Source organism: Neopelma chrysocephalum, unplaced genomic scaffold, assembly GCF_003984885.1.
Source record: "Neopelma chrysocephalum unplaced genomic scaffold, ASM398488v2 Primary Assembly neopelma1_99, whole genome shotgun sequence".
NCBI classification, from domain to species: Eukaryota; Metazoa; Chordata; class Aves; order Passeriformes; family Pipridae; genus Neopelma; species Neopelma chrysocephalum.
The window spans coordinates 2,651,452-2,667,887 of record NW_020897762.1 but is presented as its reverse complement, the minus strand read 5'-3'; the positions used below and the strand labels follow the sequence as shown (position 1 = coordinate 2,667,887).

The 16,436-nt window shown below is 41.1% G+C and overlaps 3 protein-coding genes across 4 annotated transcripts in view; 2 read left to right on the top strand and 1 right to left on the bottom strand.

Annotated features, from left to right (window-relative positions):
- Positions 1-2,172, top strand: part of PPP3R1 (protein phosphatase 3 regulatory subunit B, alpha) — a 39,535-nt gene extending 37,363 nt beyond the window's left edge. For both annotated transcript variants that reach the window (XM_027694876.1, XM_027694877.1), the window contains one exon: positions 8-2,172. In XM_027694876.1, coding sequence (XP_027550677.1) covers positions 8-55 — 48 coding nt within the window. In that variant the 3' untranslated portion in view covers positions 56-2,172. The remainder of the gene's footprint in view (positions 1-7) is intronic.
- A 1,746-nt stretch (positions 2,173-3,918) lies between these two features.
- Positions 3,919-8,962, bottom strand: PNO1 (partner of NOB1 homolog). The gene is made up of 7 exons (XM_027694909.1): positions 8,743-8,962; positions 8,490-8,639; positions 6,621-6,704; positions 5,905-5,965; positions 5,293-5,410; positions 4,704-4,774; positions 3,919-4,234 (listed from the first exon to the last, which is right to left on the bottom strand). Exons 1-7 carry the CDS (start codon positions 8,935-8,937, stop codon positions 4,167-4,169), a joined length of 747 nt encoding a protein of 248 aa, XP_027550710.1. The 5' UTR covers positions 8,938-8,962; the 3' UTR covers positions 3,919-4,166.
- A 38-nt stretch (positions 8,963-9,000) lies between these two features.
- Positions 9,001-15,742, top strand: WDR92 (WD repeat domain 92). The gene is made up of 8 exons (XM_027694908.1): positions 9,001-9,229; positions 10,115-10,215; positions 11,261-11,391; positions 11,841-11,942; positions 12,680-12,795; positions 13,144-13,278; positions 14,019-14,116; positions 14,848-15,742. Exons 1-8 carry the CDS (start codon positions 9,038-9,040, stop codon positions 15,053-15,055), a joined length of 1,083 nt encoding a protein of 360 aa, XP_027550709.1. The 5' UTR covers positions 9,001-9,037; the 3' UTR covers positions 15,056-15,742.
- Positions 15,743-16,436: the final 694 nt, after the last annotated feature.

The window sequence follows — 16,436 nt, the reverse complement described above, 5'->3', positions numbered from 1 at the left end:
CTCCCAGGTTGTAGGAGGCCTAGATATCCACAAAAAGATGGTCGTAGACGTGTGACTCTGTAGGGCACCACCCAACACTTTTGCTTTCTTCTCCATCTCTGAAGATCTGCTCCAGACGTCCAGCAATGCTCTCTGTGTATTTAAATGGAAGTATTTTTCTCTGTGAAGCCACATTTTCCAACATGAGCCTCATGAAGCCAACTAAGTGTTATTGAACTTTTATTCTCTCAATAACTCAGTGTAGCACTTTAAAGTCTGAAGGACAGCAAAGATGGAAAGAGCATATCAGTGTGGCGGAGAAAGGGAAGGGGTTGGCTTTTTAATTTATTTTTCTTCATCTTTTATAACAAGGAAATATCTATCTATATATATATATGTGTGTGTGTATTTATATATAGATATATATGTAGCTTTCTATATGTAGTAGCTAGGTGGGCTTTAATTTAATATACTTGATTCAGAAACAAAACTAGAGTACAAAGTGCCAAGCAGAATATTAACAGTTCAATATATGGATATACATCCTTACTTTTATTTCACACAGTTTTATATATATAGTAGAAGAATGTAAAATTTTAACTGGGTGTTAGGTCAACTCTTTTCCTTTTCCTGTGACTGTTCAGATGTTTCTATATATTGACTGGCTGACAAAGCATTGCTTCTTATTAAATCACCTTAAGTACTTTTTTTTTTTTGTAACACAGGAGACTAAGTTTATTTATACCTGTTAATATATTACCAGGGACTGTGTCTCTTTGCTAAATAACTTAGTACAGTTCTACTTAATATGAGAATATAGTTTAATGCTACTGCCAAGAACTAGTCCTCGTGTGCATATAGTGACTGCGGAATGCTTTGATGGCCCTTAGGCTCCGTCACCCAGGAATTGGGAGCAGTTACAGCTGTCCTGAAGCCAAGGCACATCTGCTGTTCTGGGTTCAGTTTAGATACAGCTGCTCAAGTTGTTAGATGCATTCATGATTTTCTCTTGTGCTTAGCTTAAATGAAATTAGGATCAACATAACTGTGCAGGATTCCCACCTACTTATTTTATACAGTACTTAGATTATAAAATGTTCTTGCCATTTAAATTCTGTTGTTTCAACCATGATAGTTTCCCCCTTGCATTTAAAAAATACTACAGGTAGCATAAATAACTGGTAATATTTTATATATATATGTATATAGGATTCATACAGGGGGGAAATCTTGTTAACCTATGCCATAGAGGAGGAAAACTTCACACTATCTAAATTTATACCTCTTGCAGTTCTCCAGTCCTTTGCCTGGAGAACGTTTTTCTTTTCTAGATTTGTCCATATCATAATTTGTAACGGAAGGTAACTTGATATATTTGTGTGATATAAAAGTAGCGAGCCATGTTTTACAACTTTATATCATCCCTTCCCTTTTCTGCAGTGGTACTATTGGCTGGAAGAAAAACATTTGCTAGATTTTTTTAGAACAGTACATCTTTCCTGTATAGTAGTTTTTCTATTAAAAAAAAAATTGTTTTATAATGAGCAGTGGAAAGTGCAGGGTGTCTGAACCTCTTCAATCGAGCACCTGTCTGCCATAGCTGTTCCTTCAACTGAGTGCTGCACATCATGGGCTCTGTCTGTGAGAGAGAAATCCAGGTGCTTGGTGTCCTTGCATGACATGAAGTTTTGCATGTAGATCGATTTGAAATGTTCCTCTTGTTTACATAATTTGCATAATTTAAAAGATAATGTTGCCAAACTTTGGTAAATGTTAATGTTCAAAACAAAAATCTCCACTACATGTAACTTTTTTCTTCCTCTGGATCAGTACGTGGTTTATAATCCCAGCCAGTGGTTGTATCTGTTCCAGTGTCAATTGCCATGTGCTCTGCTTCAAGGGGGAACTAGTCTTTTGTGAATTTTTTGTACATAAGTATTTGTTACAAACATTTTAGCAAATGCTTTCAATTTCTCTTGCTTGTGCATATCTTGGCTGGCATTATAGAAATTAGTGCTAATGTTATTTCCTTAGGGGGACTGGAAGGGGAGGGATGAGGTTTTTTTTAGTTTGTGTGGGGAAAAATGATTTATGTTGAATGTTTAGTTTTTCCTCTGCATGCTACATCATATGTTGTGGGAACTATAAGAACCTTCATACTATATGAATACAAAATAAAATATTTGAACCTTGGCTGGGGTGCTTCAGTACTTACACAACCTTTCCTGTTCACCTTAAAGCAGCTCTGCACACTGATCTAAGGCAAACTTGTTCACAGTTTTTTGTCTACTCTTCCATTATGAAGATTTACTGAAAAACCCTACAGGGTGCACAGTCCACTGAACACTTCCAAGATTTATTTCAGTGTTTCAGGACCACTTACATGTTGGGGTTTTTCAAAGGCACATAGTTCTCTTTGCTAAGTGTCCAAACTGGATGAAAAACTTTGAAATCCTTGTGGTAAGTGGAAGGTGGCTTAAAAAGCAAAACAAACCCACCCTAACATTAATGAAATGGAGAATGAAAGGCAGCTCCTTTCCCAGGGAAAAAAAGGGGCCCAGATTTTTGTGTTCATGCTTCTTTTATAGGATTCTTTTTAGGTAGATCTTAAAACACTTCAAGTAAAAAAACCAAAAGTTTTGATTTAGTACATTGCTCAAAATTTTAGACTTAATTTAAATATTCATGATTAAAAGGGCCAGCAGGTTATAATTTTTATTACTAGTTTGTTAAACAGCCTCTGACCCTTAGAAGTGATAATATTTGTAACTTCTATTCAGGCTAATACTCGGTATCTCTCGTTGCATATGACTGGTGACTCCAGCCCTCCCTGCAGGGGTATGTCAGTCCTGGAAGCTCTGCTGTGCTCTTTGGGGTGCAGGTGTTTGGGCCTTCTGAGTGCTGCCCTCTGCTTTCTGCTGATTTGGGTTGGGATCACTATGCACCTGATTTAGGATAAGCAATAATATTGTGTGTTCTTGCCTCACTCTCCCTCATCTTTCAAGCTAATTGAGGTAAATGCAGATGATGAACAGAAGATGTGCTGACCAGGTGTGCACACCTGGAGCTGCTCTCCCCTGTACACCTTGGACTGCTGAGCACTATATATTTAGGTAACTCAGCAAGTCTTAAATCTGTTGGCAGCTGAAGACTTGAATCAATTTGGCTGTAGTGATAATCCCATACTGCAAAGTGCTGCTCTGGAAACTTGGACATTGAGTGAAATGCTGACTCAGTTTGCTTGTGTGTTTGATAATCTCATTTCAGTTTTTGTTTTCATTCCCAAGCCTGAACTGAATTATTTTGCAAGAGACTTGGCAACAAGGTTGGCAGGCAGGGTTAGGAGAAAAGGGCCCATTTTTAAGTCATACTGGGACTGGCTTCTCTAATCTCTCCCTCTACTCTTGTGCATTTAGTATTTTAAGGAGGAGGAGACACAGGACTTTCCAGTTGTTTGTGCTCTGGTACACTGGCAAGTACTAAACCTAGTCGCTCTTGGCTTCATTAGGCTGTCCTTACAGATCATTTTCAGGAGAATTATAAAATTTATATATGTGCAGATTCAGGATGAAGTGCAAATATGTTATTTACCTCTGTCTTACTCTTTCCGTGTGATGTATTGTTCCAGCAGCAGCAGAGACTTGGTGGGCAGCCTGCCATTGAACTCTGCATTCCAGTTGACTCTTCCTTTTTCCAGGAGGATACCAAACTGTGATGCCTGGATTTAAACACTTAACTGTGCTCCTTTAGGCTCCTTTAGGCTCCTTTAGGCTCCTTTAGGCTCCTTTAGGCTCCTTTAGGCTCCTTTAGGCTCAAAACGTGAAACTCAAAGGCTTCCTGAAGTTCTGACAGCAGCCTCTTAAAACTTTGACGTTCTGAAAATCCGTAATGAAGCATGTTTTTGTTGGAGGCTGTTCAAGTAAAATCATGTACTCGTGCTTTTGATATGGACACAACCAACTTAAAATACCTTTTAATAATTATACAGAGACATTATGTATGTTCAAATCACACCACATGTCTGAAGGCAGTCAGACTGCAAAAACAGTCCCATTTTTCTTCTGAGCTTCCAAATCCAGCAGAAGAGATGTGGCTTCTGTAGCTCCACACCTCCCATGTGCCCTGGAAGCAGAACTCCTGTGTGTCCAGGAACCTGGACTCCCAGCCCCAGTCCTTGGTGGTGCAGCTCAGAACCTCTCGGCTGCTCTGCTGGCCACTGCCCTAATATTGCCATAAACTTTGGAAGGAGGACTTCCTGCAGAAGAAAGGAGAAATCCAATCAGCAAACGAGATGATCCATGTCACGAAAATGGATGTTTTGCTCTCACACATGTGCTAAAAGTGGAGAACTAAGCCCAAGGGTGAGAAGGATGGTCAAGGTCAGTCACCCTGTCTTACTGCAGGTGCAGAGTTAAAAACTGCTGCTGTCAGGGTGAGTTGTCCCCTTTGGCTTTCAAGACCCCTCAGGGAGTACTGCAGCTACATCAAAAGGCAGAACATCTTTCTGCCCCAGGGAGAGGGTTTTGGAGCTAGAATGAAGCCCTGGACTCCTCACTTCCCCCGTCCAAAACTTTCTCTTAAGGGCAACAAGCCAACTGCCACCAAACTACCTGCTCCAGGTGCAGGTGCAGACAGGCCAGGAAGAAGGTAAGAGCCACAAAGCAGTTTCTCAAAATGCAAGATCTATTTCTATGTAGCGGAGAAGATTAGATAAGAGGACTTACCTAAAATTAGATTGCAAATTGCTGTTCGTGCCATTTTAATGTTCTGAAAAGATCCCAAAATATGAATTTTTCTGCAAAAAGCAAAGTAGCCTTAAGTTAATGGAAAAAACCCTCTGTGATCAGAGAGTTAATAGACAGTTAGAGGTGAGAGATGAATGTGAAATTCTGTATCAGTGGACTAGTTCCTTTTCTTGTAAATATAAAAAACCCTAACTGAAGCCCAGAAAATCTACAACATAAGACCTGTGCTCCTCCAAATCCTTTTAAAATAGATTTTACAATTTGGAAATTTAACAGTGTAGCAGCTTCAGGAGGAAAACGTTGCTGGGTTGGTGAGTTTGACTTTGATTATTCGTAAGAAGGAATTCTTACACTTTGGGGAATGACTGAATTCTAAGTGTGCTGCTGACTGTCATTCTCATAACAAAAGATCAAATAAATACTTGTGTTCATTAAAAATAGCACTTAATTTTTCTTACTTCTGCTCTGCAACAGTTCTAAAAAATCCAAGTTATCTTTGTTCCTGGCAGGGGACACAGATGAGCTGAGGGATTGTGTTTTGACCAGGAGGAAGTGAGTCTGTACTTACTGGTCAGCGAGAACGATGCGTGTCCTGGTTACATTTTCTATGGTGAATTTGGTTTTTCCACCTTTCCCTGCTATTCTCCCTATTGCTCTTGACAGATGATCTCCTTTCAAAGGTTTGACTGAAACGAGAATAACATGCCCAGGGTAACAACAGGGGTGCATATCCCTGTAATCCTCCCCTTGGTCAAGTTACTGGAAACAACTCAGGACAAGTAATACAGAAACAGCTTCACTGGTGAATACAGATCCATCCAGATTTTACTTCTGGTGACCAGCAGTGCAAACTGCATCCAGTGCTACCTGACTGTGAGGTCTCTGGCATCCAAGAGAAATTCTCCTGCAGAACAGCAGTGGAAGGCATTCCATTGCACCTCAGATTGAGGAAACAGAGCCAAAGCACACCCAGTTAACAGTGGTAGAAATGAAGTAGATAGGATTCAGATTCTGCTCTACAGAGAACTCCAAGGAACCCTGGTAACACATAATAGATGTTTCTGGTTTTCCTGATCTGTGAGGGCAAGTGACACAAGTGGAACAGGGGGAAAGAAAGAACAGATACTTGCAGAAGGCACACACATCTCCTGGAATACTGACTGCAGCAGCAACTACTCACCATCTGTAACTTCAAATGACTCTAGAAAAAGATCATCTAATCTGATGAGAGCAAGAGCGTCCTAAAAGAGCAAGAGATTTGTTATCAGCACGAGTGCTCCACTACCACAGAGTTTAAAGCAGATGTTCTCTTTTTACATATGAACAGATGACATCAGTTGTATTTCTCCAATTCATCTATCAAATCATAGCTAAAGTTAAATCCACTGCTTTTTCAACAGCCATGTAAGTATTTCTGTCTAGACAACCCCACCCATCCTTGGATGCCCCTGCATTCACCCCAACCTCACCTGTGCTAGTGAAGCCAGTACAGGTCTGGGACAAGGAGCAGCCCCTACAACACTGCAAAAACTCGGTTTCTTTTCTCTAAGTAAAGTTTGAGTTTTGTACAGACTGCAGGTTATTGGCTTGGATTAAGACAAAATGAACAGTCTTGATCTGTGCAGAGCACCTCAGAGCCAGATTATTGCACTGTGCTGTCTTACACAAGCTAAATATGTCCTCTGTTTCATAATTTTAATTATCTGTTGTTTCAAGGTTACTTTTTTATCCTGCATTACCTTAAGAAACTCGATGTCCACTCCAGTCACAACTTCAAACAAATTTATTTCTAGAAAACCACCCAAGAATTTTTTTTCTTTCTGTAATTTGCAGAGGCCAAAGACATCATGGTAGTAAATTGAAGCAATCTCACAAGCAAACTGTTGGGAGACTCACCTCTACTTGAAACCCAAGTATAAATGCCTTCACAAAATCAGCTGCTTTTGTCAGGGCACTGAGATCCTTTGTCTCTTGACAAGTCTGCAAGACAAGAAGTTATGTGTGCAAATTAAGACCAGACAAGCTAGAATCAGGATTTGAAAAATCTGAGGGATACAGACTAATCATAAAAAAAACCCCACATTCAGTTAATGTTAATTCAATTAATTCAATTCAGTTAATTGTGTTTTACTGAAAGACACAAGTAATATGCTTTGTGTTTTTTTATCATGTTCACACACAACAAGATGAATGTATCATGTGCTTGGAGGGGAGAGAACAGAGAAGGTGCTGAAAGTTCCCCCCCTCCACTGAGAACCCTTTTTATTGAGAAAACCCAAACCTACATGAACTAAACTGCAACGGAGAACTGCAGGAAAAAAGAGAAGGATGATAATGGCAGGAGAGTTATTCTAATGATAATATTCTAAAGATGCCTTAGCAGGTAAATGAAACACATTTCAAAGTTTTCAAACGTCATGGTGGATATGGGCAAAATGAAATCTGCTTGATCAAGAACAAAATTAATCTTGCTTCTTGCCAGACATCATTTTGTATCAAAAAGTGGTTAAAATCCCAGGTTTTGCTTCTGCACAGTTATTGAATGGAACTGCAGGAGTTCCTGCCCCTCCCTCCCTTTTCCTTTAAGTTATTTCTTGGAAGTTTAAGTAAGGTATAGTTCTGTCATCTTTCCTCTAGTGGTAAGATTTCAAGGTTAGGAAGCAAAATTCCTGTTGGTGTCTGTACTGTCAGTATTGGAAGATCTCATATGTTGACATGTTAATTCAGTGAGTCTTATGTCAAAGCTTTGGATCTACACTTAAAAACTGCTCGTTTGAATATTCCTGAGAAAGAGTAAGAAAAAAGAATGAGCATCTACAACATTTGCAGGTCTATGTTGGTATCTGTGCCCTAAAGTGTTCCAGTGCAATCCATTAAAGAAAAATTATAAGCAATCAAATACTATGGGCCCTTTTTGTCTGCCACAAACAAAGGCATTAGAAGACTTGGTGCCCCCCTCAAAAGACACCATTCAGTCAAAATTGTCAGGTAAGCATTAAGTAGCCTTAAATAGCTAGAAAACATTTCATTCTAAAATCCTATCTAACACATAGATTAAAATTATTCCTTAATGCTACAGTACATAATTTTCTCCTACAAAAACATGAACACCCCTCCATCCTATGCTGGCCCCTTCTGGAACAGATTTACACTTTTGGATTTTACTTGCATTAACTACTTGATCTGAACAACAACTGCCAGATTTCATCCCCTGTGAAAAAATTCCCCCTAATGTCTTCTGGGTAGGTGAAACCACACAGTTTCCGTTTTTCCAAGCATTATTTGGGATTAGGGACACTTCTCTAGTCTTTAATGTGTGGAACAAGAAGGAATGATGTTGAACATGAGAGGCCCTGCCTTTCAGGAGTCAGAATCACAGAATGTTAAGGGATTGGAATGGATCTTAAAAATCATCTCGTTCCAACCCCCTTGCCATGGGCAGGGACACCTCCCGCTAGACCAGGTTGCTCAATGCCCCATCCGACCTGTATTTGAACACTTCCACGGAAGGGGCATCCACAACAACCCTGGGCAGCTTGTTCCAGTGTCTCCCCACCCTCAGAGTAAAAAATTTCTTCCTGATATCCAACCTAAATTTCCCCAATTTGTACCCATTCCCCCTTATCCTGTCACTACAGTTCCTGATGGAGTCCCTCCCCAGCTTCCCTGCAGGCCCCTCCAGATGCGGGGGGTGTGCTATGAGATCTCCGCACAACCTTCTCTTCTACTTAGCGGGGAAGGCAGGAGGAAGGGGGCTCCCTTTACCCTGATCTCAACGTTCCTCGTTTTCAGGTTGAACCTGATCTGAAGCTGCAGATGCTCCACGATGGGCGTGAATATCTTCATCCAGTTCTCCTTGAGCGGCGTGTACCTGTTGGCGGGCACGGGGATCTTCCTCAGCTCGCCCTTCCCGACCTTCCGGGAGCGGGGGGGAAGAGAGAGAGAGAGAGAGAGACAGAATTAGGCGGAGGAGGCGGGGGCACCCCGAGAACCGGCGTTCCCCCGTCGCCCCGCGTACCCCGAGCGCCTCGGCGAGCACGGGAGGGAAGGCGGGCCGCTTGCTGGGCCGCGGCCCCGCCGTGTCCATGGGAGCGCCCGCCGCGTCCATGGGAGCCCCCGCCGGCTCCTCGCCGCCCGCCCGCCGCTTCCTCCGCCTCCGCCGGGACACGACGCTGGTGAAGCCGCCGGCCGGGGCCGCCGCCTCGGTCTCCATGTCCGCCCGCGGTCCCACCACGTGGTGCCGCAGCCGCCGGAAGGGGCCGGCGGGCGCTGCCCCCGCATCCGCCGCCGGGGAGCGGCCGCGGCGGGGCGGGATGTCGGCGGCGCCGGGGCTGGAGCGGCCGCAGGTGGTGTCGCACGCCCAGCAGGCGCTGAACTACACCGTGTTCGACTGCAAGTGGGTGCCCCGCAGCGCCCGCCTGCTGTGCCTGGGCAGCGCCGCCCGCGGCACCGGCCTCGTCCAGCTGTACGAGCTGCGAGGGGCCCGCCTGGAGCTGCTGCGGGAGGTGAGCGCGGGACACACCCCCCCCTCCCCGGGAACGGCTTGTCCAGGGCCAGGGGACAAATCCCGAGGCTGCTTTGCCTGTTAAACGTGCTGATCCCGCGGTGTCCTGCCTCTCCTGTCGCTAAGGAGTGACCTTATCGCTCTCTACGAATCCCTGACAGGAGGTTGTAGCCGGGTGGGGGTCCGCCTCTTCTCCCAGGCAACCAGCGACAGGACGAGAGGACAGAGGCTTAAGCTGGGCCAGAGGAGGTTTAGGTTGGACATTGGGGGGAATTTTTTCACAGAAGGGGTGATTGGGCATTGGAATGTGCTGCCCAGGGAGGTGGTGGAGTCACCGTCCCTGGAGGCGGTTAAGGAAAGACGACTGGATGTGGCACTCGGTGGCAGGGTCTGGTTGACATGAGGGTGTTCAGTCATAGGTTGGACTCGATGATCTTGGAGGTCTTTTCCAGCCTGAGTCTGTGATTCTGTTTCTTGCCACTCATCAACAAGTGTTACTTGGTTTGTTCTCATGGGTTGCATTATGGGTTACAGGGCTGTGTTTGGGGTGTGTCGGGGTTCTTTTGTTTGTGTTTTCCCATCAGACTGACCTTGGAGCATTGGCTCATTCTCAGGGGTAGCAGCGCCTCAGGCGCATAAAGGCCCACCAGGCCACAAGCAAACAAATTGTTGTTCTTCAAGACCAGTAAACTGGACTCTCTGCTTTCCTGTGCACAGGGAAATAAACTCAAAGTGTAGTTTACCTTTGATAACATTTTGATAGTATTTTGCACCAAATATCCCAAATGTGTTTCACTGACACCTACCCCTGTGGACTCCCTGCGCTGTCTGTGGGTTTGTGTTGCCTTTCCTGTGTGCTGACACAGACGTTTCCTTCCTTTAAAAGATTGAAAAGCCCAAACCTATAAAATGTGGAACTTTTGGAGCTACGTCTCTGCAGCAAAGATATTTAGCTACAGGAGATTTCGATGGAAACCTTAACATATGGTAAGCGTGGATGTTCTCTGGAAGCTTTTTCACTTGGTGTTGTGTTTGTCTGTCTTAACGGAGGTTTCCCTGCCTGGCTTTTGCATGAGATGCTCTCCCTGCTGCCTGTGGTTGGGACCCAGTGTAAGCTTCGCTGGCTACTGTATTTGGACCGAGCCTGTTTTCTAAAAACAATGTGAATTCTGCACAGTGTTTGATTCAGTGCTGCTTCACTCCCATCTTTTGTGTGCAGCTACAAAAACCTGTTAAAATTCTGTGAGGTCATCCTCTGAAAAAGAGGCTTTTGAGTGGATATACAAATACAAACAACAGGTTGTGTTCAAGCTAAATTTGATGTCTAGATTAAATATATATTTTTAATCCGGAAGTTTTGAATGTTTTTTCAGGTCCCTGAATGATTTGTGTAATTAATTTTTAGGTAAATTGATTATCAAATAAAACAATAGTGTCAAAAAGGGATTATTTTATTATCATTATTATTATTATATTTCCCTTGTCATGGAATTATCAATTCCTGTTGAAATAGCAAGAATGACAGGGAGTAGTCACTAGTGGAAATGTAAAATAAGATTCTGAAAGATTCTCAAAGAATGAGAATCAGTGGGAAAGAACCATGAAAGCCATGTCTGGATACAATATTCACCTGAAGTTGAAGACCAGTAGTCAGGGCTAGGTGGGGATCAGTGAATCAGGTCGTTTTATAGCCTTACTGAAAGTAGAGCTAATTTGAGTATTTTGATCTGTAGTGTGATTCATTTTTAGTCCAGCATAAAAACTGGGTCTGAAGGGTTGCTCTGGTGAATCCCTCAACTGCCTTTACAAACACGGAAGTCCAGAGCTGAGCAAAACTTTTCAGACCAGTCCAAAACAGTAGCCAAAGAAGGAATAAACAAAGACACGTGGTTCCTAATGGTGATATCCATATTTTCTTCTCACTATTAGTCTGAGCTTGTATGATTTATGCTCAAGTTTCCTCTCATTTTTATACAAATCCTGAGTGTCAAGGAAAATGCCATATTATCTGTTCTTTTTCTTTCTTGCCTAGGAATTTAGAAGCTCCTGAAATACCAGTGTATTCTGTGAAAGGTCATAAGGAAATCATAAACAGTATAGATGGTGTAGGTGGCTTAGGAATTGGGGAAGGTGCACCAGAAATTGTGACTGGCAGTCGAGATGGTGAGTTAGTGAACTCTGCAAGTCTTCTCAGTTCCTCTGAGCCTGTGAGCTCTGATGGCAGGGCACAGTCTGCCATCTGAACTAGTTACAACCTGTTGCAACTAGTTCTTCATACACTGTCTTTTGAATCTTCCTTGGGACAAATTTTCTCTCTTTTAGAAGCTGTAGACAAGCAAAATACACCGTTGTCACTGAGGTTGGGACAGAAGGAATACAAAGCAGAATAAATGTAAAGTATAAGCTAGAGAAAATACATCCTTAAGAAATACTTTCACTTTATTTCTGTTTGGTTTTGTGGTTCTTTCTTGTATCCACTAAACACAGTCAGGCTTTCTGGAATTGAAAGGGTTTTTGAATGATCAGGCTGAAAAGCAAAGGGCTTTCCAGGGAAAATGAATACAGTGTGACAGTGTATCCCTAACACAAAATCCATTGTCCTTCTTTCCCAGGAACTGTGAAGGTGTGGGACCCGAGGCAGAAAGACACTCCTGTGGCTAATATGGAACCTGTACAGGGGGAGAGCAAAAGAGACTGCTGGACAGTGGCATTTGGTAATTGGTCAGATTATGACCATTCCTCCCTCTAATATGACTGGGCTTTGATGATTATCAATGTATTTCAGGATGTTATGGAATAGTAGATGCATAAGTAGCAGAGTTTGCTTTTCAACATTGCCAAATTTCTATGGGTTTTATGTTGGGTTTTTTTCAAAATAAGCTAGTTTTGTGGCAGTTTGGTTTTGGAATCATTCTCTAATCGCCTTTGGTCACCATTTGCGGTTGGACTCGATCATCTTGAAGGTCTTTTCCAACCTAAATGTTTCATTGATTCTGTGGTTTCACGGATAAGCTGTGCAAGCTTTATTTTTAAGCCTAGGAATGTAAAAATAGTATGTCTAGCTGTGTTTTTCTGAAGGAGCGTAAATGTTGCCATGCATGGGAAACCCATTACTGTTGTAGTGTAGCTCCAACTACCAAGCATTTAGGCATTAATTTATGAGAAGATCCTTGAAGCTTAAGAGCTAATTAAAGAAAACAGCAATGCCTGATGTGAACTCTGCATTTTTTCTTTTGGGCAGAACAAGCTCCTTGTGTCTTACACAGGATTTTTCTATACCCTCAGCTTTGAAAACCATTCAGTTGCTGAAATCTTAATATCCCAATAGCAATTTTTAAATTTATTTATTTATTTTGCATAAATGTAAGTTGAAATTGCAGGCTTGGGACTTCTGAAGTTTACAGGCTAAAGAGGGTTTGTGTTTTGTGATTAATTCTTTCTCTGTGTCCAGGCAATGCTTACAACCAAGAGGAACGTGTTGTATGTGCTGGATACGACAATGGGGACATTAAATTGTTTGATTTAAAAACCATGTCACTGCGGTGGGAGACCAACATTAAGAATGGGGTAAGGAAACCATAAAAGTGTTTTTTCATTCCAGCTTCTATGCAAGATTGAAAAATTAAAAGGACTCTGTGTGAAACTTACCCAGAAGATGTTTCTGCTGAGATTGCACCAGGAAGTAATTTTCTTTAAGATAAAAAAATTGTACACCTCAAATTCTTGGTCAGGACAGGATGGGGTATTTTTCAGTGGATTCATGTTGTCAGATGGATTTGTTGTTTTCAAATTGGTGGGGATGTCATTGTAGGAATAAGGAATTATTAATGTATATTTGCAAATAACAAAACACCCCTTTTTTTTTTTAGCAATGGCTAAATTTGAAAAGTGAACCTATCTTTTTTATATTTCCAGGTTTGCAGTGTGGAGTTTGACAGAAAAGATATAAATATGAACAAGCTGGTGGCCACCTCGCTTGAGGGAAAATTCCATGTTTTTGATATGAGAACGCAGCATCCAACCAAAGGTTTTGCTTCTGTTTCAGAGAAGGTATGGGGAGACAGAGAATTTCTTAGTAAGAACCAAACTTCCTGAATATATACTGTCAAAGTACTTCAGGTGTAGTACAAATAGGTAATAAATGCCCAGGTTACTTTATAAAACAGTATTTTTTTAAAATTTTTTTGTAGTTAGTGAACAAAGTCTGATGATAATTAGAGAAAAGGCACTTTTTTTGGTCAAGTTCTTCAGGATGGCCTTTCTTTTTTTTTTTTAGAAAAAGCTGATTTTCAGCATAATATCTTTAATCATCTCTACCATCACTCAAAGCAGATAAGTTGTTGGAAGTACTTTGATTCTGAGTCACAGAATATTTTTACTGAATTAGTGTTTGTAATAATTGAAATGTGAAAATGGAATTTGTTGTTCATTTAGTGCATTTAAGCTTTGCCTTGTGGATGTTTACAGACAGATGGGCGTTAACTCAGAGCATGTGTGCTGGGGTTTTTCCTAAGTGATTTCTATTGCTACATGATCTTGCTGAGCCCTGGATGAGGTTTAAATTTGAATTGTAGACTGTTTCTTGTGTTTGCACAGTGTTTGCAGTGCATTCCCTTCCAGTAATGATTTTAAGAGATGTCAGACAGCTAAATTAACCATCCACCATGAGGTGGCTGGGCTCTCTTCATGAAAGTGATCTCTGTTTTAAGATTCTACACCTTTTCCTGTGAAGTTCATCACTAAATTACTTCTGTACACTGCTAATTTTAATTTTATTTTTTTGTTATTAGGCACAAAAATCTACCATATGGCAGGTCAGGCACCTGCCACAGAACAGAGATATATTTATGACAAGTGGAGGATCTGGGAGCCTTCATCTCTGGAAATAGTAAGTGATCATTTCTCCAGCTGGGAATAAGAAACCAACCACTTAATGTTTTAAGAAAGAATCTTTCTGAAAATGATGAGTGGGGTCCTGCTTCCAACCTCAGAATATCTAGTTAAAATTATTGCTTAAAAATGCAGTAGAATGAGTGATTTCAGTGTCAGAACTTGATCTGAAATCTTGAATTAATCCCTAAGAGAATGTGACAGCACAGATAAATTTTGCCCTTGTCAGTAGTCTTCACATAATGAAAATCTAATAATATCCTTGGTTAACAAGGTGATAAATGGAAGAAAATGGGTTTCTTAAAATTCACATACAGTAGCAGTTATGGCAGCCTGGACTTTTAATGATACTTATGTTTACATCTTCTTACTTTACATGGAAAAATAATTTTATCATACTAAACACAGTGAAGGAGGTGCATTAAGTTTCAGAGCGATAGTTGAGGTGAAATTTTCCTGCCTGTGGCAAAAGCCAAATGGTTAAAAAATGAAGGGCTATTGGAGAGAGGTGTCAGGATTAAAAACTTCCTGCCTCTTTTTTTCTTTCATGAAATACCCAGTAAATATGCAGTGTGGGTATAGCTGGATATAGTGATTATTCATTATTTATAATGACAGACATTTATTTGCCTTATCTGTAGAACAGGAAATAAGGAGGATAATGGTGTGTTTGTATCAGTAAATTCTAAGCACATGTGTTTGTTTTTGTTTTCCTTTTCCCATTGGCAGTGAGTACCCGGCTCAGCGCTCCAAGAAGGATTCGGAAGGAGCCGAGATGGGGGTGGCAGGGTCTGTCAGTCTCCTGCAGAACGTGACTCTGTCAACACAGCCCATCTCCAGCCTGGACTGGAGCCCTGACAAAAAGGGACTGTGTGTTTGTGGGGCCTTTGACCAAACTGTGAGGGTGCTGATAGTTACAAAGCTTAACAAAATTTGACAGCAAAACTAGAATTTCTGACAAGAAAGCAGCAGAGTTTGCAGGCTGTAAATATGGGATGGGGAGCCCTTCTGTTTCTAATTTAATTTCTCCCTTAATAAAACTGGATTAAAGAAATAGAAACCAGATCTTTCTATTGAAAGTTCAGATATATGCAGTTAAGAGTTGTTTGATTCTGCTGTGATGACTTGAAGTTGCCTGGGCACAAAACTTTTACCTTCTAGAAATGTGAATTTACACTAAAAGTAAAATGTGCCTTTGTGTTAATGCAACTCTGTAATTTCAGAGTTCACTTTAGTTTGTGTTCAGTTTATCCATAGTGCAAATCTCTTCACTCTTGTTAAATGGTTTGGCTTTTTTATATATAGTATTGCCCATGTGCGTTCATGCAATGGGAACTACTACTCAGAGAAACTTCTTGTATTATTGGATTTATTAATTAGAATGTTTGTTAAAGTGACTTAGGATTCTTAATTACACTAGAGAAATTACAACAAATGCTGAAATTAAACTCGTGTTTAATGGAGTAAGCTTTTTACTGACATTCATACAGGAATTAAACTATTGAGGAAAATGCACTGTTTTATTATTTTAGTTTGGTTTCATAATAAGTTTTTATGTCCTGTTGTTTTTACCTCTGTTTGCAAGTTGGTATTCTACAAATAAAGTTATACAGTGTTCTCTTAATATGAACAAAGTATATTATTCAAACACACAGAGATTTAGAGAAGGAGTGTATTTGCATAGGTTTACAAGAACAGTGTGCAGTACTTAGATAAAACTTCACTCATTTTACAACAAAAGTTGCTAAAACTTACCTCCATGAAAAATTTTAAGAGGTAGTAAAAGTACTGTCTTTTTAATTTTTATGGATTCAGTATTTCTTCAAACCCCAGTTTTGGGTTTATTGTTTACTGTAGTTTTATTGTTACTGTAGTTATAACTTCTGTTACTTTTCTCCAGTGTGTTTCTTTTCTGATTTTACCAGTGTTTGCTGTTGCCAGTTCTTTTTATCAGGCACATCCAGTTACTGTCCTCTATTTGTGGATGTCAGGTGTGAGTTTTCTTAATTTCAGCAAATTTTATTTGTCACTTCTTGGTCTGGCATTAGCTTTCAGCTGACTTGTAGGTGCATATGCAAGTTTCAGATAAAAGTATTTATTTCTGAAACCAGATTGTGATGGAAGAACGTCGGCTTTGTCCTGGTTAACAACAGAAGAGGCCCTGTGTGGCCATTTGCAGAGAAGCTGTTTCCTCAGGTTTGGTATCTGACAAATTCTGTCTGTCTCTCCAGTTTGCTGAGGACTGATGAGATCTCTAGTGCAGCAAGTTCTGTGCTAGAGGGTGAGGCAGGTCTGAAAGGTCTGAATGTGCCAGTGGA